Genomic DNA, 18518 nt, shown 5'->3' on the forward strand with positions numbered 1-18518 from the left:
ACTTAGACACGGTGATACAAGCTAAAGTGATTTTAGGGAGCATGGGTTGAAAAGTCTTGGGCCAGCTGTAGCTTTCGGCTGGAAAGAATAGCAGATCAATAACTGACGGAGTTGTATGTAGTTACAAACGATATTTCCATCCTACCTAGTGTCCGGGAAATGTGCTACCATTCATCTTCCAAACCTCAAAATAACCTTAACCCAATTCACCCGTAATGTCAGATTGGGAGGACCACAGTTAGCCTTCCATGGTTTCTTTTGTTTCCCCTTTCAAGGGTATTGACTCTTGACCACCTCTATTCTCGGAACTCCTCTACTGGTCCAAAATTGTTATATCTAGCGTCTTTTATGGACAAGAGAGAATGCATCTGACTCGGAATGACTGAAAAAGTAAGGTGATGCGGCGTGAGGCTGAGGTTACCTGGACAAGTGGCCGCAGACGTTCTCTATTCTCTTTGCTCTCCATTGGCTTCTTCTTTTGTCTTCCATCGGTGGGTCCTCAGTGTTTACCATTTGTATCAAGGCGACACATGGACTTTATCTGTATATGGATTGGAACGAGCCTACTTCCCTAGGAGTTAACAACGTGCTCAGGACTGATTGAGTCACAGTGGTCTCAAGTAATTATCAGCAACAAATGACTGGTACGACTCATCAAATTGCGAGACAGTTTGCTTCTTGAACAGCCACTCGGGCCTTGCCAGTGCCTTGAGAATAATGACCTTTCAATTACGTGATTTGGTATCAATAATCATTCTTTACAAGTCAATCATCTCATACGTATGGACAGAGGAGGCTTACTGTTCCCACATGGAAGGTATCGGCGAACTTCTTGGTCGAGCCTCAACTGACATCTGGCCAGCCCCTGCCCTTAGAAGCCTCTTGAAAAATGTTTGCTATACCTATCTCTAACAACCTTTGTGAAAAGATCTCACGAGATAAGCAAACCAATGAAGTCATCCGACCAAAAGTACACATTGCGACGCCAGATGGGAATGCTTCATTGTCCATGCCAAATATCATACGCTGCCTTGACGGCGTGCACATTACTGTCGTCCCGGGGCTGCAACAGGGTGCGGCTGCTTTCGGAATGGAGTCCTTTGATAGAAGCGATACAAACTGCACTTGTGATATTGCTCGGCCAACGCCTTCTTGGCCTTGGCCAGATGGAGCCAAGATGTCACCCATGGAGGATATCGAATGGCATCAGACGTAATATGCACAAAGTAGTCCCGTCCATTGGCTTGCAAGAGGCGAGTCGCAACGAGCACATCCTCTTTCTTCAAACAAGGGGCATAAAAAAAGACAAGGGGTCACGTTGATGGCATCTACCGAAGAAACTTGCATGGTCATGTAGGCGGTCCACGCCATGCTTGCATACGGAAACCTAATCTGCGGGGCTCATAATGGATATCCATCAAGCGCTACCTAACACCGGATTGACAAATTCCATGTTCTGCAGATATGCAGGGCATTTGACGTGTTGGCTGCACAGCTGCTGACCCCACCAGCAAGACGGGATACCCTCATCTGTGCTCTGCCTGCTGGCATCGTGACCCACATGTGCATGAACTTCATATTTCAGTCAGGTGTCCATGCCGTCCACTATTACTGCCCAAGAAGGAATCAGGACCATATAGGGCTGAAGAAGAGAAAAAGTCTTCCAAGGCATGGACTCGACCGCTTCGAGGAGAGTGAGACCACCTCCTACTCAGAAGCACATTTCGCAGGGTTTGACCATGCTTTGTTCGAGGTGAAGGAAGTACAGCGCTTGGCCCGGGTATTTTGCAGTTGTGTCTGGTTGCAACCTGTAGTCGGGGACTTGATCCCTGCCGGCGGCGCTGATCGCGGCATGGACAACCCAGAATCGACCTCAGCGGTGCCTCTTAGCATGTGAAAACGAGTGCTTTCTCAATAATGACAGTACACAGTATCAGAATATGGGGCTGGAATGCAGAAGAGTGGCTTACCCGTGGAAAAATGTCACGCGCCGGTTACCACAGCACACAGTATGCAGCAATGGCAGAGGAAAAGATCCACAGCAGAAGTGTGAGCTGACGCGCCTGACGCAAGCCACGTCCGATGCAACCAAGCCCGAAAAGGCCCAGAAACTCGAAACCCACCGAATTGCCAGGCAAGAGAAGAGACTCTGACAACTAGAACGGAGGGCGTGCAGCAGTTCGAAAACTAACTGCTGCATGTCTCCCGGCCCCGCGCCCAAGAACCCTCCCTGAATGCACAATCACGACATGGCCCGGAAGCTTCTAGCCTCCCATTGCGCCGGATCGCTCGCTCTGCAGACACCACACCGCCCCATCCTGAGTCTCCCCATTATTAGTACCTACCCCTCCTCCTCGCCCCTGCACGTCCCCTCCTCCTGAGGTCACAAAAAGAGGAGAGCCACGCCTGCGCAGGGGCCAGCGGGAGACCAAAGGTCTCGTGTGGTCAGCCGTCGAAAGAAAGAGAGTGAAACTGGAGCAGATGCAAGAAGGGCAGCAGTGACAGAAAACCCGCAGCAGGACGAACCCACCCGCGCTGTCAGCATTGGGGCCACGAAGGGGCACCAGCGTCGACGGGCAGGTAGGATGTGCAGGAAGGATGGGCAGGATATGCAATGCAAGGCGAGGGCAAAAGCTAAGGGCAGCCCACTCCCCTGAGGATCCCCGGCCCCGTTTGGGCATGGCGCCATGTCATCGCGGAACGTGTGGCCCAATGGAATCGAGTGCGGGAGGGCCCGACGAGGGCCCGTCGAGCCCAGGGCACGCGGGCTTGTTTGTTGCGGTGAAGGGTTTCCTTCTCCTCGCCTTCTAGTGGGGTCTGCTGTTCCCGTACCACCCCGGCCGCCCTTTGACGAAGAGGCGCCCATCCCATTCCAGTCAGTGACTCTGGGGGGAGTCAGAGATAGCAAGCCTGTGTGGAATGTGTGGGATTGTGGCTTTGGTATATCTGTGCCGGGACCTCCTCACAGTTGACGAGATCAGTCCGGGCTCTCTTCCTGTTTTTTCTTCATCGCTTTGGCGATAGATGTCGTGTGCAAACTGTCTGTGTACCACGTTCCTGAATCTCCTTGATTGCTACTCCATCCACCATACTACACATATCACCGTACTTGCTGTTGTACTAGACAAGGCAGGATCCTTGTCTCTCCCCTGACTTGGCCTGGCCCCCCAGCGATTTGAACATCTGAAAGCAGACAGAAGAAGAAGAGACCCCTCTGCCCGCCATGTCGAGCTTTATCGCCGTGTGCGTCACCTTCCTGGGCCTGACCCTCATCATCGTCAACGTCGCCGTCTTCCTGCAGATGCTGCTCTCGTTCCCGGCCATGCTGAGCAGCAACTCGCAGGCATACGTCCAGCAGCAGAGGAAGCTGCACCACATCCCGTCGTCCCGGGAGGACCTCGACGAGGATTACGCAGTCGCGGCAGAGGAGGAGGACGAGGAGGACGACGACGACCAGGAGTGGGAGACCACGGGCAGGTGGGCCGACGAGGCAGAGGACGTGGAGGAGCAGCAGTACCAAGCCGACGACTTCAGCCCCGAGGCCCACGTGACACCAAGGGTGGTGGTGACGGCAGCAACGGCGAGGAGGTCAGACTCGATGACCCGGGGCCGGCCCCTGCGGAGGCAGCGGCGGCGGAATATCGCACGGACGGTGCTCCGCGTCAAGGACATCGGCCGCGTGCGTGACAGCGACTACGAGAGCGAGTTCTCCGAGACGGAATGGCGGCCGATCGGGGTCGGTGCCAGGAGCAGGGACCGCGCTGGTCAGGCGGGACGTGACTGCAGGGGAGGGTGGACTCGGAGGGGCATGGACTGGACGCGATGAGTGCCGTTGGCGGGTGTCGATCATCCAGCAGCGATGGTGAAGAAATGGGAGATTTAAAAGTTCTGAGTGGGGTTGGAATGGCACGGAAAAGCAAGGGGAAAAAGAAAACTGACCTTGAAGCACTGCGACCAGGACGGACTCTTGAGGAGCCGCAGGGTGGGCACATGCACCTGGGCAGGCTGGCAGGCATGACGACTGTATGAATGTTTTCTTTCTTGTCGGGATACCTCACACCAGCGATGTTGCATTTCCAAAATCATGTTTTAGATAGCATAGCCGGCGAATAGCTAGAGGTGTTTTTGATTCAACTACAATGGCGCGTGCGCCTTCCAAAAAGGTGACCAGGCACCTGGGCAGGTACCTGTCTGTCTCTTTCCTCTTTTGTCGTCACCCATCAGCCCTCTTCTCTCCTTTCCAATCCTTTGCCACTCACACCCGCTTCATCCAGGTAAAGTGGCCCTTGGGGTCTCTTGCCAGCTCCCTCATCGCCGCCACGTCGTCAGCGTCCGGCCCAAACTCGACGATGCCCGTCTCGACCGCCAGCTTCGCATACTTCTTGGCCTTCTTCGCATTGCCAAACAGGTTGTAGTTGAGCGCCGCGAGCACATACGCGCCGTGCACCTTCACGTCCAGCCTCTCGAGCTCGTACACCTCGAGCAGCCGCTGCACCATCTCCACCGACGCCCTGGGGCTGCCAAAGTTGCCCAGCTCCGCCTCCATCTCGTCGATCTCGTGCAGCCGCGCGTCCGACTCGCGCACCTCGTCCTCGCCCATCGTGCAGTGCCGACACGTGCACTTGAACCCCCACGACTGCTGGATGTGTGCCTGCCGCGCCGCGTGCGTCTCGAACGGGTTCATGTACGTCAGCGTGAGCTCCTCCCCGGCCGCGATGTCCCGCACCGCATGGGTGTGGTGTGTCAGGTGGTCGTCGATGTAGAAGGCCGTGTTTGGCCGGCAGTCGTGGTTGAACAGGCTCACGTCGGGGAAGTTTGACAGGTGGTGTCCCTCCTCGCCACCACCCTCGGCGCCAACGTCCATCTGGAACGAGTTGGTCAGCAGGATGTCGCTGACGCGGTGCCCGCCAAACTGTCCCAGCTGTTTCAGGAAGGCTCGCCGGCGCTGCGCTGGCAGCTTGAGCAGCGCTGCGTCCAGCACGCGGAACTGTTCCTCCTGGCTCAGGTCCTCGGGCAGCCGGCGGTGTATCACGAAGCTCGGCTGCCAGGTCATGATCATCTCTCCGCGCCTGATCGTCCGGTTCGCCACGAGGCCGGCCCCCTTGCCCGGCACCTCGGTCGCATAGAAGGGCGGTGGCCCACTCCTGGCCGTCGTGACCTCAGGCATGTCTGCTATCCGCTTCGCATTCTCGGCAGTAGTGATCACCGTGATGCCGCCTGCGAACTTCCGGTGCGAGTATACGCAGTACCCCCTGACGCAGTGCTTCGGGCCCTCCCAGCCAGTCTCATTCGAGCTTGCAGCTGCCTCGGTTCCGTGGCGGGCGAGCCTGTCTGTGACGCCCTCCGGGTTTACGGGAGCTGTGTTGAGGCGGCAAGACACGTCTTCGTCCAATCTCAGGAGCGGGCTCCACGCGCATAGCCCCTTGATGTCCGCGGCCGGGACGCCATCTTTCAACCCATCAACAAATGCCAAGACGAAGAGAAGTACGGGAAAGCGCATTTCATCTGTCGACTGCGAATTCAAATCAGATCCGCTGATGGAGAAAAAGAAGCATGAGAGTTAAGTTCGGGTATGATATGTTCGGATATATTCAACAGGAAACGGGCCTTTGAAGCCTGTTGCTGGTGGCGTAGATGCTCCTCGGGCCCGCCAGCCTGGAGGTAAGCGGGCATGTTTCATCGACGACCAAGGCGTTTCAACCCGGCGGCCAGGCCCGTGAGCCTCCGCCAAGGAGGCCCCTTCCCCGGCCCCATCTATTCTCGGGGGCGAACAGCAAGTCCCGGGGTGCGTTCACTAACCCGGCTTTACGGAGTACTTCTGTTTTTGTGCATCTCTGGTTTTGAGTCCGGGGCCGAGTACCGGGCAAGTCGGGCCGTGTTGGGTTGGCCGTCCGGAATGGCGTCCGGCGGGTGGGGCACGCCGAGTCTGCTTCAGCACTCACCTGCGCGTGTCGACAGCATCCACGAAGCCGACGGGCCGCCCTCGATGAGAAATTCACCCATGACGGGACCCACGGGGGCAAAAAAGCGGCACCAAGGACCAAGTCCGGAAGCCTGGTGCCCTCGGAACCGGCAAAATGGACGACCACGGGATCGAACCGTGTACCTCGCGCATGATGCGATCTTCTCACATGAGAGGATTGATGCTAAGCGCGCGCTCTACCATTTGAGCTAGACGCCCTGTGATGGATGAAGCAGGTTTTGCAAGTTTCTTGATTCCAAGTTTGAGGGAAATCGACGCAGAACGGTCTGGTCTGGCCTTTTCATTCCGACGAATATCATCTTGATCCCAAGGGCCGCCTTCTCAACTCCGGGATCGATTGCGATGCGCCGTCCTGCCTGGTTTCGCTTCTATTCCGTACACGTCCGAAGATATACATGGCGCGCCATCCTGAGTCTCTCGGAATACGACAAACACCACTGCGGGCCGATCTCTCGCAAAAAGAAGCCCGCCTTCAAACTGGAAATTCGACTGAATCCGGGTGGCCTCTGCGACATCCCTCCCGACAAGCTACGCGGCTAGCACTGTTGTGACTCGGGTCCGCCTTGCCCTAGCCATCATGGTGCTTCACAAGCCGCTCAACTAACACGTAAAGCATTCTAGTCTCTAGCAGGCTTATAATTGATGAATATCAGGAAACAAATGGGGCGAGTGGTGTAATGATGGCAGTGCCCGATTCTCATTAATAACGGGAGGTGTTGGTTCAAGTCCGACCTCGTCCATTCATGTTTTTTTTTGTTGTTGTTTTTTTGCATCTCTTCCTATTGGCCATCCACCTTGATAACCACTTACACCTCAAGATAGGGCCCTAATTCCGTCTTCGATGATTTGAAGAGGGTTATATTCCCGAGCTTCGGCTTGCAAGCTCAACGCCCTTATCTTGTACTTGTCCTGCGCCAGGACTCCATCCACAGCCGCCGCGACGGCTTCGGATGTCGGTGGTGACTTTGGAAGAAAGACACCAAGGCCCGAGTATTCAACTCTTCGGCCGATATCAGGTTTGTCAAAAACATCTCCCGCCTGTACTACAGGTACGGCCTGGGCAACGGCATGGGTCAACCCTCCATACCCAGAATTCGAGGCGAAGACGTCTGCGTGCGGGAGGATCGCATCGTAAGGGAAGTAGTCGATGACCCGGGCGTTCGAAGGCAAAACTCCACCCTCGAAGAGACTCAGATGCTTGTCGAGTGTTGCTCCCTTCTGACAAAGCACTGCGATCACAAGTACGTCCTCCCGCCCTGCGAGCCCCTTCAAACACGGTACCAGCAGATCCCTGTGATCCAATACTTCCGTGCCCTGTGCCACAAACACAATCCTCTTCCGTCCCGGCCTATCACCTGAGCTTGAGCTGTTCTCCAATACTTCAGGGTACCAGTCCGGGTACTGCAAATCCAAAGGGATGGGTTTGGGCGGCAGAGACCCAGCAAATCTCAGATGTGCAGGCTCATTTGGCACAGGAAACTCGAAGCTCGGCAGGCCCATCTGGAAAACCACGTCGTGACAGACCGTCGACGCATCCCAGAATGGACGTTTAAACCCCATCTGGCTTTTGTCGTACTCTCCGTACAGCTCATCCACCGACTTACTGCAGTTCATCGCCCCGAGCACCCACCTCGCCCTTTCCTCGGCGATCTCGTCCCATTTGCTCGCGTGCGCCTTCAAAGTCCGCGCGATCCCTTCCTTTGACACATCGTATGGCATCCCGCTGCCCCATGGCGGCCTCTCAGGCGCCGCCCAGAACCGCGGAACCAGGCCAATGCCCACGGTCTTGATAGTGACGCCTTCATAGCCTTGTGGTAGGTCCGCACCCAGCTTCAGAGGCAGCGTCCCTGAGAGACACGTGTCCGACAAAACCACCACCGTCCTCCCCCTCAGAGCATCTCCGCCCCCCAGCCGCGTCCGGATGTTCGCCAGCGCGATCCGTATCGACTCCAGCGCGCTCGGTAGCAGCCGCACGAAGCCGTCAGACAGCGAGATGCGCAGGCGCTCCTCGGGCGTCTTGGCGGCTATGATGTCTCCCCACTTGGCGTAGTCCCCCATGGCATCCCAGAGGCCGATGATGTGTGAAGGGTGGGCGCCGATGGCGGTTATGGCGGGGGACCATTTGTCGTCGCCCAGCATGGTCACATCTAGTCCGCGGGCGATGAGGTGCGCGCTTATCTGGAGGGCGGGGCGCATATGGCCCTCGCGGGGTGGGATTGCGTAGAGGATCAGCGGTGGTGCCATTGTTCTTTAGATGACGGCTTGTGTCTGTATGGCTGTCCTCTTCAAGTCTCGGATGGGTGAGCGTGTGTTGTCCCGACTCGCTATGTTTGGTGAAAGGGAGTGGACGTTGCTCTAGTTGTCAAAGGCGGTGGTGGGTGATCTTTCTCTTGCTGATCAATCTGAGTCTGCTCCTCGGCGCGTTTATCTTCCCTTTGGCCCTGACTCGGACATTTGCATGGCATTCTACGGCTGATCATGTCCCTGATAAGAGAATTTAACGGGCTGTCACTAATATTTTCTCGTGATGCAGGTGTTGATCATTTCCCTACGCGGGCATGTTGTGAGCCATGTCACCGCCTACGGGTCAACCGGGGCCTGTCTATACAAACTAACCACTGCAATGCCTCAATCGTAGATCCCTTTTGAAGATATGACGCACAGCGTGAAGAAGATCCCAAGCAGCTTTTCGATATCCAGTTCCACCAGACCTAATATGCGAGTCATAGCCCATGCGCGAGCCTTGAATTACCTCCGCCGTGTCCGGCTCCAGATACTGATGACGGTAACTCATTTTGATATTCAACTTAGGCATGTGAGTTTTTCAATTTCGAAGACTGAATAAAATACCAACCGTGGGAGTGATAGGCACAATGCCTCATGCGGCTTTCTATTATGTAGCAGGGACTGAAACTACATGGGCGTGTAGTTGTTTCTGGCCCAAGTCGCTCAAGGGTGAATCCACACGTTTAATGAGGGTGAGTTGCATTCCGTTTCACTCATACGTACCTAGGTACTAACTTCACGTATCGCGGGGGAAGCAGTTGAATGCCAGCACTGAGCAGATACATATGTACAATCTGGGGAATCGTGCCAGAGACGGCAAGTACCGTACAGGCAGTTGAATATATCAAGGTTGTCTCATTCATTAATCCTTGGGTCATATAATATGTCTAGAGTTTGTTTCTTCCCCCACACAATAGACAAGTGCGGTTACGGAATCATAGATGGCAAAAAGCCAGCAAGCCTTGTAAGAGTCTAAGCCCTGAACCTTCGGATGTATGCGGATTATGAACGACTACCGTAGGCCCCAAGACAAGGGAAGGCCTGTCTGTCAAGGTGTTAATAGAAAGGGGTCTACGGTGTGCCATACTTGGCTGATAGCAGAATGGTTCGGTGTGCCGCTATCGCCATTAGCCTAATACAGACGCTGACACCTCCCAAGCCGACATTCGAAACAGAAACCGGGGAGGTACGAGTAGTATGCCTGGTTCATCCAGACAGAAGGCACTCTTTAAGTTCATCCTCATCCTGTTCTAACCTCCGCTTCAGCGGGCTTAAGATTACCGCCATCCCTTCTTTCCGGCAACATGTTTACTCCGCGGTAGAGGCAATTCAGGTTATAACACAAGTTGAATCAACTCCGCCCAAAGATCGCTACTATGATCGTCGCACAGCAGATCACCGTGAACACCGTCCGTGCTTGGTGGGCCAAGATCATCGTGGTAAAAACACCAAGGAGGTGCCAAGCGCGGATCATAAAATGAAGCAAAACCAAGCACCCTCCTAAGCTTTTAGCTGCACTCGCTCTTTTCAGAACTAACAGGCAGACGTTTGGGTTGGGGTGCAGATTTGGCCCGGGTGCCGATCTTACGCTGTTGACTGCCAGTGCCTCTGGATATGCGAGTCGTCTGAGGTTTCAACCCCCACCCCCTGGCAGCTTGGCAGTATGCAACCAGTTGACCCCAACCGCCAACCTTGATTCCGTCCCCCCCAATGAGGGTAGTTTCAGACGGGAGACAGCAGAGCCTCAAACCCGGACCTGCATCAGGTCCCGGGACGCTCCCAGCCAGGCTGCAGCGCCACATTCTCCCGGCTCCGCCGAGTTAGAGTTGGCGTGAGTGGGTGATGGGCTGTTGTGGTCGGGAGAGAGGCCCGTCGATTGGACGCCCTGTCCCCTCTGACACCCAGGAGATGTCGGTACTGGGTCCGGCGGTTCACATGCCATCCGAAACCTATTCTTGGTCCAACTTGGCATTGGATCGCCCAACCCATAAAGGATGTGCGCAGCCGTCTTCTTGGGCGGAAGCTTGATGGTCTCGGCTTGTCACTTCTCAGGTTCCTGAATAATAACGTGCATAATACTATATCATTCAGTGCTGAGCACTTCACTTTCTCTGGAAATTCAGCCTGCCGCTCCTTTAGCAAGTATCTTCACTCATTTACAAATCTCACAACAGTCAACATGAAGGCATCCATCGTCAGCGCCTCCCTGTTCGCCGCGGCGGTCTCCGCCCACGGCAACATCACCTCCCCTCCAGCGAGGCAGGCCGGCGCCGCCATGGCTGCAGTGTGTGGACAGGACGCCGTCGACACCGTCAACTCGGACCCGACCATCCCCCTCGAAGATGTGACGGCAGCAACAACACAATGTAAGTCGCACACAACACTGAAACAGTGCAAAGGTGGTTTTTTTCTTCTCCCGCAGACTGACATAAATAAACGCAAACCAGGCGACCTAGGCCTCTGCAGGGGCGCGCAGTTCGAGGACAACGCGAACCAGGTGCAGCAGTTCGCGCCGGGCGAGGTCGTCCCCATCGAGGCCATCATCCCCATCCCGCACGAGGGCCCGATGAACACCAGCATCGTCGACACGGCGACCAACACCGTGATCGGCCAGCCCCTCATCTCGTTCGACTCGTACGCGGACGAGAACCTCGCCGTGCTGCCGGCCAACAACACCAACTTCAGCGTCACCATGCCCACGGACCTGCCCGCGAACCAGTGCGCCGTCGCGGGGGAGTGCGTGATGCAGTGGTTCTGGTTCGGCACGAATGCCCAGCAGACGTATGAGTCTTGTATTGACTTCGTCATGGTCCAGTAATCGGGGCCTTAAGAGATGTATGGGGCGTGTACTGAACAAGAATGGCGCTGCCTGATCGGGGCAGGCCGCGATGATGTCTGAAAGAAGACAGTGTACCAAGTTACGATTTCACGACCGTATCATTTTACTTGTGCTAGTCACAATACTTATGTTAGACTCTAATGCAATCACTGCAATCTGAAATATGAATTTTTAGAAATATCTCATATTTCAAAAATGTACCGCATGAGCACTGGAACTGTTGCGATATATCGGAGGGAACAACGGGCCTGAGCTTGGGGAGAGAAGATGGTTAGGTACGAGTCAATTGTGCGCCGTAGATGATGGAAAGTATTATGCTGGAGTGGCCCGCAAATTTCAGTCTATTTGGTGTCCTCCTTTTTCTGGTTCGGCACTTCAGAGGTTGATTGGGTGCAAGCGGCTGCACACGGACATAAGCTTGTACGGTTTGGCTGGGCCAGCTGGCCCAGGGCGGCCTCCGTGCTTGTTCTGACTCTAGACATCAGACGACACTGTTACAACTACCCGTTTCAGCAAGCGTTTGCCGAATGGCGGCACCCAATATTGATGCCCAGACTGGTGGTACTAGATAGATGTCATTGATGTAGGCGACAAGTAGGTAACAACGGTTCGGATGCTGATTGAGGCGAGCCAGCTCATGTAAAAACTAGTCACTGGACCTTGCTACCGCGCGCTTATCTCTAGTCTATTTTCTGAATCTCGTCTTTCTAAACGTACTTTCTCGGGGTTGAGAAATTATTCACCGGGAGAGGGCGCATGTGCAGAACTTTGTGAGTGTGAACTGCGTTTTGTGAAGTGTCCCTCCTCGGAGAACATATTTGCAACAACTTTATCACAACGCCGTATAAATAATCGCCGCATGAGAAATTGAAGGCATTTGATGCTAGCCTCCCGGGATGGACTCTTTGGCGCCTTCTAGTAGTTCATCTATTCGTCACTGTATAAAGGCGCCACATACGAATGAAATATGTGGGGATTAAAAACGTAACCACTTTTTGTTCATCTCATTCAACTTGAGTCACGCTCATCTACCGGTTGCGGTTCCAATATGGGGCACTGCTAGTATCTGTGGTCACTCAAGTTCTGATTAGAGCGGTGTTCGGCCTGAGAAGCTTCATGTATTTGCGAGCCTGCCTGGGGGTTTCACCTTGAATCCGTGCTTCAACATGCATAGAGTTTTGTACTCACTTTTAAGTTCTCAACCATAGTTACAGCTTCAGCTTATTTGCTGGTGTTTGCATTCCGGATGTACCCTTTCGTGTTCTCGTCGGATACGCCAAAACGGACAAGCGTCAAGGTCAACCCCAATCCGGCGACTTCCAAGTTACACAACGAATCGAACAAAGCGAGGACCTCAAAGTTTGATCCGATGAAATGACCGCAAAGAATTTCGCAACAGAAGGGATTTTACCAAGAATTCTCAGGGCCTCACGCTTACCTCAAATAACCATCCCCGTGTATCAACCCACGCATGTACTAATAAACGTTCACCCTGGGGCGTCTGTTCGCAATGCCGTCATTTCAGTCGCTCCCGGCCGAGCTCCGTCTCGACATCTGGGAGCTCACGCTTCCAGCTTGGGATGATCCTGCGATCCTATTCTGGCACCACGCTGCTGACGAGCCCAACGACCCACACGTCGTATCGCCGCAACCCAGCATCTACAACGTCTGCCAGGAGTCTAGGGTTGTTGTGGACAAGGTGAAGAAATACCTTTGGACGTATGCCGAGAACTCGCAGGGGGACAAGTTCGACAACCTCCTCCTGCGGCCGTACATGCGCCACGACGCCGTCTACATCGTCAAGTCGCAGTTCCACTGGTTCCGGAGGCACCAGCTCATACTCCAGCAGCGCAACCCGGGCCCCGAGGCTCGCGACTACCTCAGGTGCAACACGGTCCTGACCAGGCTGACCCACCTGGCGCTCGACTCGAGCATCTTCATAGAGAACCCGACCAAGGTGCGCCTGTGGTTCAAGAAGCTCCCGAGGTGTCTCTTGCACCTGCGCAAGATCACCATCGTCTTCGGTAAGCAGTGGGAGCGCCCCGTCCGCAGGCCGTCGGAGCTCCTGGGCAAGGGGAACAAGAGGAAGCCGGGGAAGGAGCAAGAGTATGACAATGTCGCGAGGGAGTGGGCATACAAGGAGATCGAGCCGCCCATGGCTCTCGAGGAGTTGAAAGGGTGGTCCTCCGACCAGACGATCCGCCTCGTCCACGACGACCCGGCTTCGAGCCGCAGGTTGCTCGACTTGTATGCCGAGCTGAGGTGCCTGTTGGACTCGACCAAGCCGTTTGACGACGTTCCAGATGAGACGAGATGGAAGTTCAACAACTTCATTCCTTCGTGGGAGATAGAGCTGGCGTTCGCGGAACTGGTCGTCAAGAAATGAGCGTGAGCTGCGACCAAGGCACAGCACGGCTGCCCCTTTCTCATTCAGTTATATACACAGAGGCATACAAAGACTGGGCCATCACCTATCAAGCATCTGAGATTACAAGCTCATCTCGCACTTCCCTCCCTTCGGCCCAGTAAACACCCACTGGAGCTGCTCCATCGACTCGTCCGTGCAGCTCGGCGCCAACCGCAGGCCCCTGCACTCTCTGAACAGCAACGCGGCAGCCAGCCGCAGCTCCATCATGGCGAGCTGCTTACCGATGCACGACCGCGATCCTATCATGAAGGTCGAGAATGCGGCCTTGACCTCAGGAGATGTATCCTTGAAACGGGTCTCGTCGAACCTGAGAGGAGCTCGCTGTTAGCAGGCTGGCAGGAAAGGCCGAGATAAAAGAGACTGGGCGGGTGACTACTTACTAACCACCATTCGGAAAGATCTCTGGAACCCGATGGACGGCATATGTCACTGTGCACACGGTGGAACCACCTGGGATATAAACACCCTCAACTGTCGCTCCGTCCGGAGGACACACCCTGGCGTTGGCCCCCGGGGGTGGGGTCGTACATCCTAAGGGCCTCGTTGATGACTGCGTTCAGCAGCGGCAAGGCCTCGACATCTTCGTCGGTGAAGCCTGGCTTCAGGCTGGCCACCTCATCCTCGATCCTCTTCTGTAACTCGGGCCGCCTCACTATCGCCCAAGTGAGATACGTCAGCGCGGCGCTGGTCGTCTCGGCACCTCCGATCATGAAAGTCGCCGCCTCGGAGCGTACAGCGTCATCAGTCAGCCCCGAAGTCTCCTTGTGGTCGACCTCCTCGACGATCTTGAAGAAGATATTCCTCTTATCACTGTCCTTGTTCCTCCTCATGTTCTCAACGGCAATAGACCCTTGGTCATAGATGGCCTGTTTGGCAGCCGCCACGCGCTTCAGCCAAGCTATCGGGAGCACCCTCGCCAGCATGTCGATCGTCTCGACCGACACATACTGCCGGAGCGGGACGGTCTGGCCCAGAGTCTGCAGCGCCATCTAGAACTGCATTTTGGCCTCAACAAGGCCCTCCAGCATTTTGAACGCCTGGCCGAAGCCGATCCGCGACACGACGTCGCTCACCATGAACTTCCACCATTTGGCCACGTCTGCCGTGCCCTCTGCAGTGGTAATTCATGGGCACCGAGGTGAACCTGGCCCACCATGGGCCTGGGATGTGGCGGCGTGGGTTCGTTAAGCCGGTGATGATGATGCGGAACGTGGCGAAGGCGACGATCCCTACGCCGATGAAGGCGCTGAGGCTCATTTGGGTGTCCGTGTATACCATCTTGTATGCTCGATTAAGTGCTTTTGGTCTCCGCTATGGTCCGCATATGTCTGCTCTGAAATCTTTCGGGCCTGGGATTTTGAGAGTCAATTTGATAATTTGAGAGGCACGTAATGTGCGAAGTATCGTACAAGAGAGCTTGGCCACATGTATCGCATACTCATGCAGTAGAGCGAAGGGAAGCAGATCACTGAATCTATACCCGGACTGGTAGACGTCAGTCGTGCTACCACAACATGGGCAGCGTGACGAGCCGAAGGGCGGTCGGTTCGAGGAGTAGGATCGGGAATCGGAACTGTATGGCCTGGGATTATAGCTCCTTAAGAAAGAATATTCATGCATTTCTCCCTAGTGGCTGACCTAAGAAATGAAGACGCCAAATATTGTGATGGGGCTAATAATTGATACCGGCTCAACTTGCAACTCCAGGGCTGCTTGAGCTGACGATGCAACGGCTTATTGCTGCTGCATGCCTAGGTACACTCACCCCTTCCCAAGAATCCACCTCGCAAAGTTCCGGGGTCGAAATCTAAGTCCAAACCAAAAGGGGCGCCCGTTGTCGACTCCCCTACCTAGGTACCGGCAAGGCGTTTCGGCGCGCCAATATGCAGCCAGGTTCCCACACGAAAAGGCCTGCTACCACTGGCGGCTGGCCTTCGCGTGGGACAAAAAGAAGAGGAGTTATCCGGCGCCATGCAAAAGTCCCTTTGAGAAGCTCCAGGGACGCCGGACCATTCAGTGCCCAGGTAGGTGCATCGTCGAGAAACTGTAACTAACCCCACCACCTCAATATGAGCACATCACCATGCCTCCCTGGGTCAAAGGGACCCTTGAACAGCACTTCCTTTGTGCACATATTGACGGATCTTACTGACTTGTTCGTTTAAATATTGAGTTCATGCGGCGGTGAAAACGAGGCCAAGATCTGCCCACACCCATTCTAACGCCCAGAAAAATTCCATTTGTCTGGACGCCTCCCCAATGCCTATTAGACCACAATCTTGCCTAGCGGCATCTCGACGGCCGAGTTCTCTCGGCCGTATATATCGGGATGCTTTAGCCCGGCTGTGTGTTGCTCTTCCACGATAAACCGTGTAATTTCCTCCCAGGACCGTCCCAGGACCAAAAAGCTTGTTTCACCCTCCGCTGGAGGGGTCACACACATACAAAGATGCGACATACAATTTAGAAAAAGACCGCCATCCCTCGCACATGTGTTCCAATCTCCTGCGTTGACGTGAGTTTGAGGGTAGGAAGTAACCCAGCATGAGCCGACTTCCAAGTTTGAAGCTTGGCATCGAGCTCCATTCAGCCCGCTACCGGCTCGAGAAGCACATGGAAGACAGATCGAAGTCGTCACGCAATTATGGCATCTGATAATGAGAAATGATTTAGATGTGTATTTCGATAGATTTTCCAAGAAAAGGATTCATTCGGCAGGTTTCCAGAGTCAATCAAGGATGTGACGGGTTGTCGGAACCGTAGGCCAGCTCCATTGACTGACAAACACTACTTGTGCCATCTCGATGGCCAACGACAGCTCCGGACTTCACAAATGTCAATTTGCCTCCGGGTCGGGTTGCTGTTCAATCTCAAGAACAGTCCAATGATAGTGCCATCTTGTTTCGACCATAATCCAAGGACAGACTCGCACGGCATGTTTCTTTTAAAGAAGTGGTTTCGTTTCTAATTCCCATACATTTGAATCGTATCCGGCGCCTTCATACAGTGGCAAATGCTCAAGACAGCCTTTCTCTTTAACAAAAAAATACAGTACTAATAATAGTGCAGAGGGAATACAGTACGTCTGTGTGCACGTGGCCTCCGTCTCGTGCCGCACAGACAAGGCTAGGAGGCATCGTTCTTCAGAGAATCATCGGTGAAGTGGAACCAGCTTTCTCCAAAGTGCTTTGATCGACCTCAGCCTGATGAACACGCCCGAATAAGAGGAAGCTAGGTCTTGAGCGTTCACCACTGTATGAAGATGCCGGATACGGGTTATATGTACCTAGGCATGGGGATTAGAAACGGAACCACTGAGAGGAAGCTAAGAACCACTAAACAACTTATAGACCGGCTTTGGCCATATTATATTTTTTATTTAACTATATATTTATCTATTTATTATCTTCTTAACTTTTAAACTAATTATTAGTTTATACTTTAAGTATAAAGTTAATAATTACTTAATATATACCTTTAAACTTATCTATATATAGAGTTACTAACTTTCTTTATAAGGCTTTTTTTTTATTATATTTCTTATATATTATATAAAAGTAAATAAATCTTTAATAATAAAGTAATATACTTAAAAAAGGAAAATTTAGTTTTAAATATTTAAACTTTTACTTTCCTATATAGTATTTATTTAATATATAATAAATAAACTTTACTTAACTTTTAAAAGTTTTAATTTTTATTAAATTTATATAAAAAGTTTTCTTAAATAAATTTATTATTATAATATTATTATTTTATTAATTATATATTTAAAATAAAAATTATAATATATTTAATTTATTTAATAAAAGTAGATTTAAGTAGCTATATAATAAATATATTAATAAGGAAAAGTTAGTTTATTAGGTTTTATATTATAGGATTATAACTTCTTCTTATAGAGGCTATTTTAAGACTATTTTAATCTCATTATATAACTACTTTACTAACTTTAACTTTAATATTATAATAAATTAACCCTTAAGTTACTTATATTAATAATTTTAATATAATATTATTAAAAGTAATACCTTCTAACTTTATTTATATAATATAAAACTTAATTATATATCTATATATTATATTCTCTTTCTACTATTATTAATACTATATTTCTTTAAATACTAAGTTTTAAGTGTTTACTACTATATAAAGGCACTATATATATTTTATATATATGGGGATTAAAAACGAAACCACTTGTAGACCAAGTAAGTCCCAGAGATAAAGGACCAAGGTAGCCGCAACGAGCTTAGAGAGTACGTTTATTGCTCGGCGGGATCGATCATCTTGTCGCGTATCAGCGATCCGGAAGCCCAGTCATCTGATTTTGGCCACCGTGTCGACACAAGAGTTCTGAGACATGATGGATTCGTTTCCAAGAAATGAGAGGGATGGGCGACTTGCCCCGGGTGAGAGAGGAGAGAGAAACAGAGATAGAGAGACAGCACAGATGGACCACTCGAACCCAATATTTCTGACTCTTGCGCCTTCCCTCGGGAGACATGAGCTCACGAAGCACCCACAGATCATCCCGCACTTGCCAGGGAGACGTCAGAGAACTACGGACGCGTGATTGATACCAGCCACCTACATCGGCATCCAAGAGGGCGAAGCTCTCCAAAAAGAGGAAACAGCTCCGCCTTCCCGCCACACGTGATCCCGCGCCCCGAGATCTCAATCTCCATAGACGCTCGTGCGGAGGGAGACCCGTAGCGGGGGTCCTACCGTGTACGGTATCTCCCCCATGAACAGGTTCACGGCGGTATTTTCCGTGAAATTATTCCGGAGATCGGCAAGCCGGGCAACGAGGACCGGCTGTCCCATGGACGGTCTGACAGACGCTCCGATAAGCCATTTCAAGGTGACCCAGGCAAAACGTGACAGAATCGCGCGGCTCCATTCGTCTGGGAAGGGATCTGATCGGCCCCTCAGATTAAGGATGAGCTCTGTATAGGGGCGTTTCGTCTGACACGGCTTGG

General features: G+C 52.7%; 6 protein-coding genes across 6 annotated transcripts; 3 read left to right on the forward strand and 3 right to left on the reverse strand.

The window, feature by feature from the left end:
• The first annotated feature begins 1346 nt into the window (after positions 1–1346).
• Positions 1347–4134, forward strand: KVR01_005165 (uncharacterized protein). The gene has a single exon (XM_044794705.1). The coding sequence runs from the start codon at positions 3224–3226 to the stop codon at positions 3824–3826; it is 603 nt and encodes a 200-aa protein (XP_044645610.1). The 5' UTR covers positions 1347–3223; the 3' UTR covers positions 3827–4134.
• Positions 4135–4255: 121 nt separating this feature from the next.
• KVR01_005404 (uncharacterized protein) lies at positions 4256–5500 on the reverse strand (the record flags this gene model as incomplete). Its single annotated transcript, XM_044783453.1, has 1 exon — positions 4256–5500. The coding sequence occupies one exon, from the start codon at positions 5498–5500 to the stop codon at positions 4256–4258; it is 1245 nt and encodes a 414-aa protein (XP_044645849.1).
• A 1296-nt stretch (positions 5501–6796) lies between these two features.
• On the reverse strand, positions 6797–8227 carry KVR01_005527 (uncharacterized protein; the record flags this gene model as incomplete). The annotated part of the gene is made up of 1 exon (XM_044785084.1): positions 6797–8227. One exon carries the CDS (start codon positions 8225–8227, stop codon positions 6797–6799), a length of 1431 nt encoding a protein of 476 aa, XP_044645972.1.
• Positions 8228–10285: 2058 nt separating this feature from the next.
• On the forward strand, positions 10286–11087 carry KVR01_005182 (uncharacterized protein; the record flags this gene model as incomplete). Its single annotated transcript, XM_044792508.1, has 2 exons — positions 10286–10635; positions 10717–11087. The coding sequence occupies exons 1-2, from the start codon at positions 10449–10451 to the stop codon at positions 11085–11087; spliced, it is 558 nt and encodes a 185-aa protein (XP_044645627.1). The 5' UTR covers positions 10286–10448.
• A 1531-nt stretch (positions 11088–12618) lies between these two features.
• Positions 12619–13494, forward strand: KVR01_004877 (uncharacterized protein; the record flags this gene model as incomplete). Its single annotated transcript, XM_044783336.1, has 1 exon — positions 12619–13494. One exon carries the CDS (start codon positions 12619–12621, stop codon positions 13492–13494), a length of 876 nt encoding a protein of 291 aa, XP_044645322.1.
• Positions 13495–13596: 102 nt separating this feature from the next.
• Positions 13597–14814, reverse strand: KVR01_004913 (uncharacterized protein; the record flags this gene model as incomplete). The annotated part of the gene is made up of 4 exons (XM_044788930.1): positions 13597–13853; positions 13921–14033; positions 14065–14525; positions 14572–14814. The coding sequence occupies 4 exons, from the start codon at positions 14812–14814 to the stop codon at positions 13597–13599; spliced, it is 1074 nt and encodes a 357-aa protein (XP_044645358.1).
• Positions 14815–18518: the final 3704 nt, after the last annotated feature.

Source organism: Diaporthe batatas, assembly GCF_019321695.1.
Source record: "Diaporthe batatas strain CRI 302-4 chromosome Unknown Contig00005, whole genome shotgun sequence".
In the NCBI taxonomy this organism is placed as follows: Eukaryota; Fungi; Ascomycota; class Sordariomycetes; order Diaporthales; family Diaporthaceae; genus Diaporthe; species Diaporthe batatas.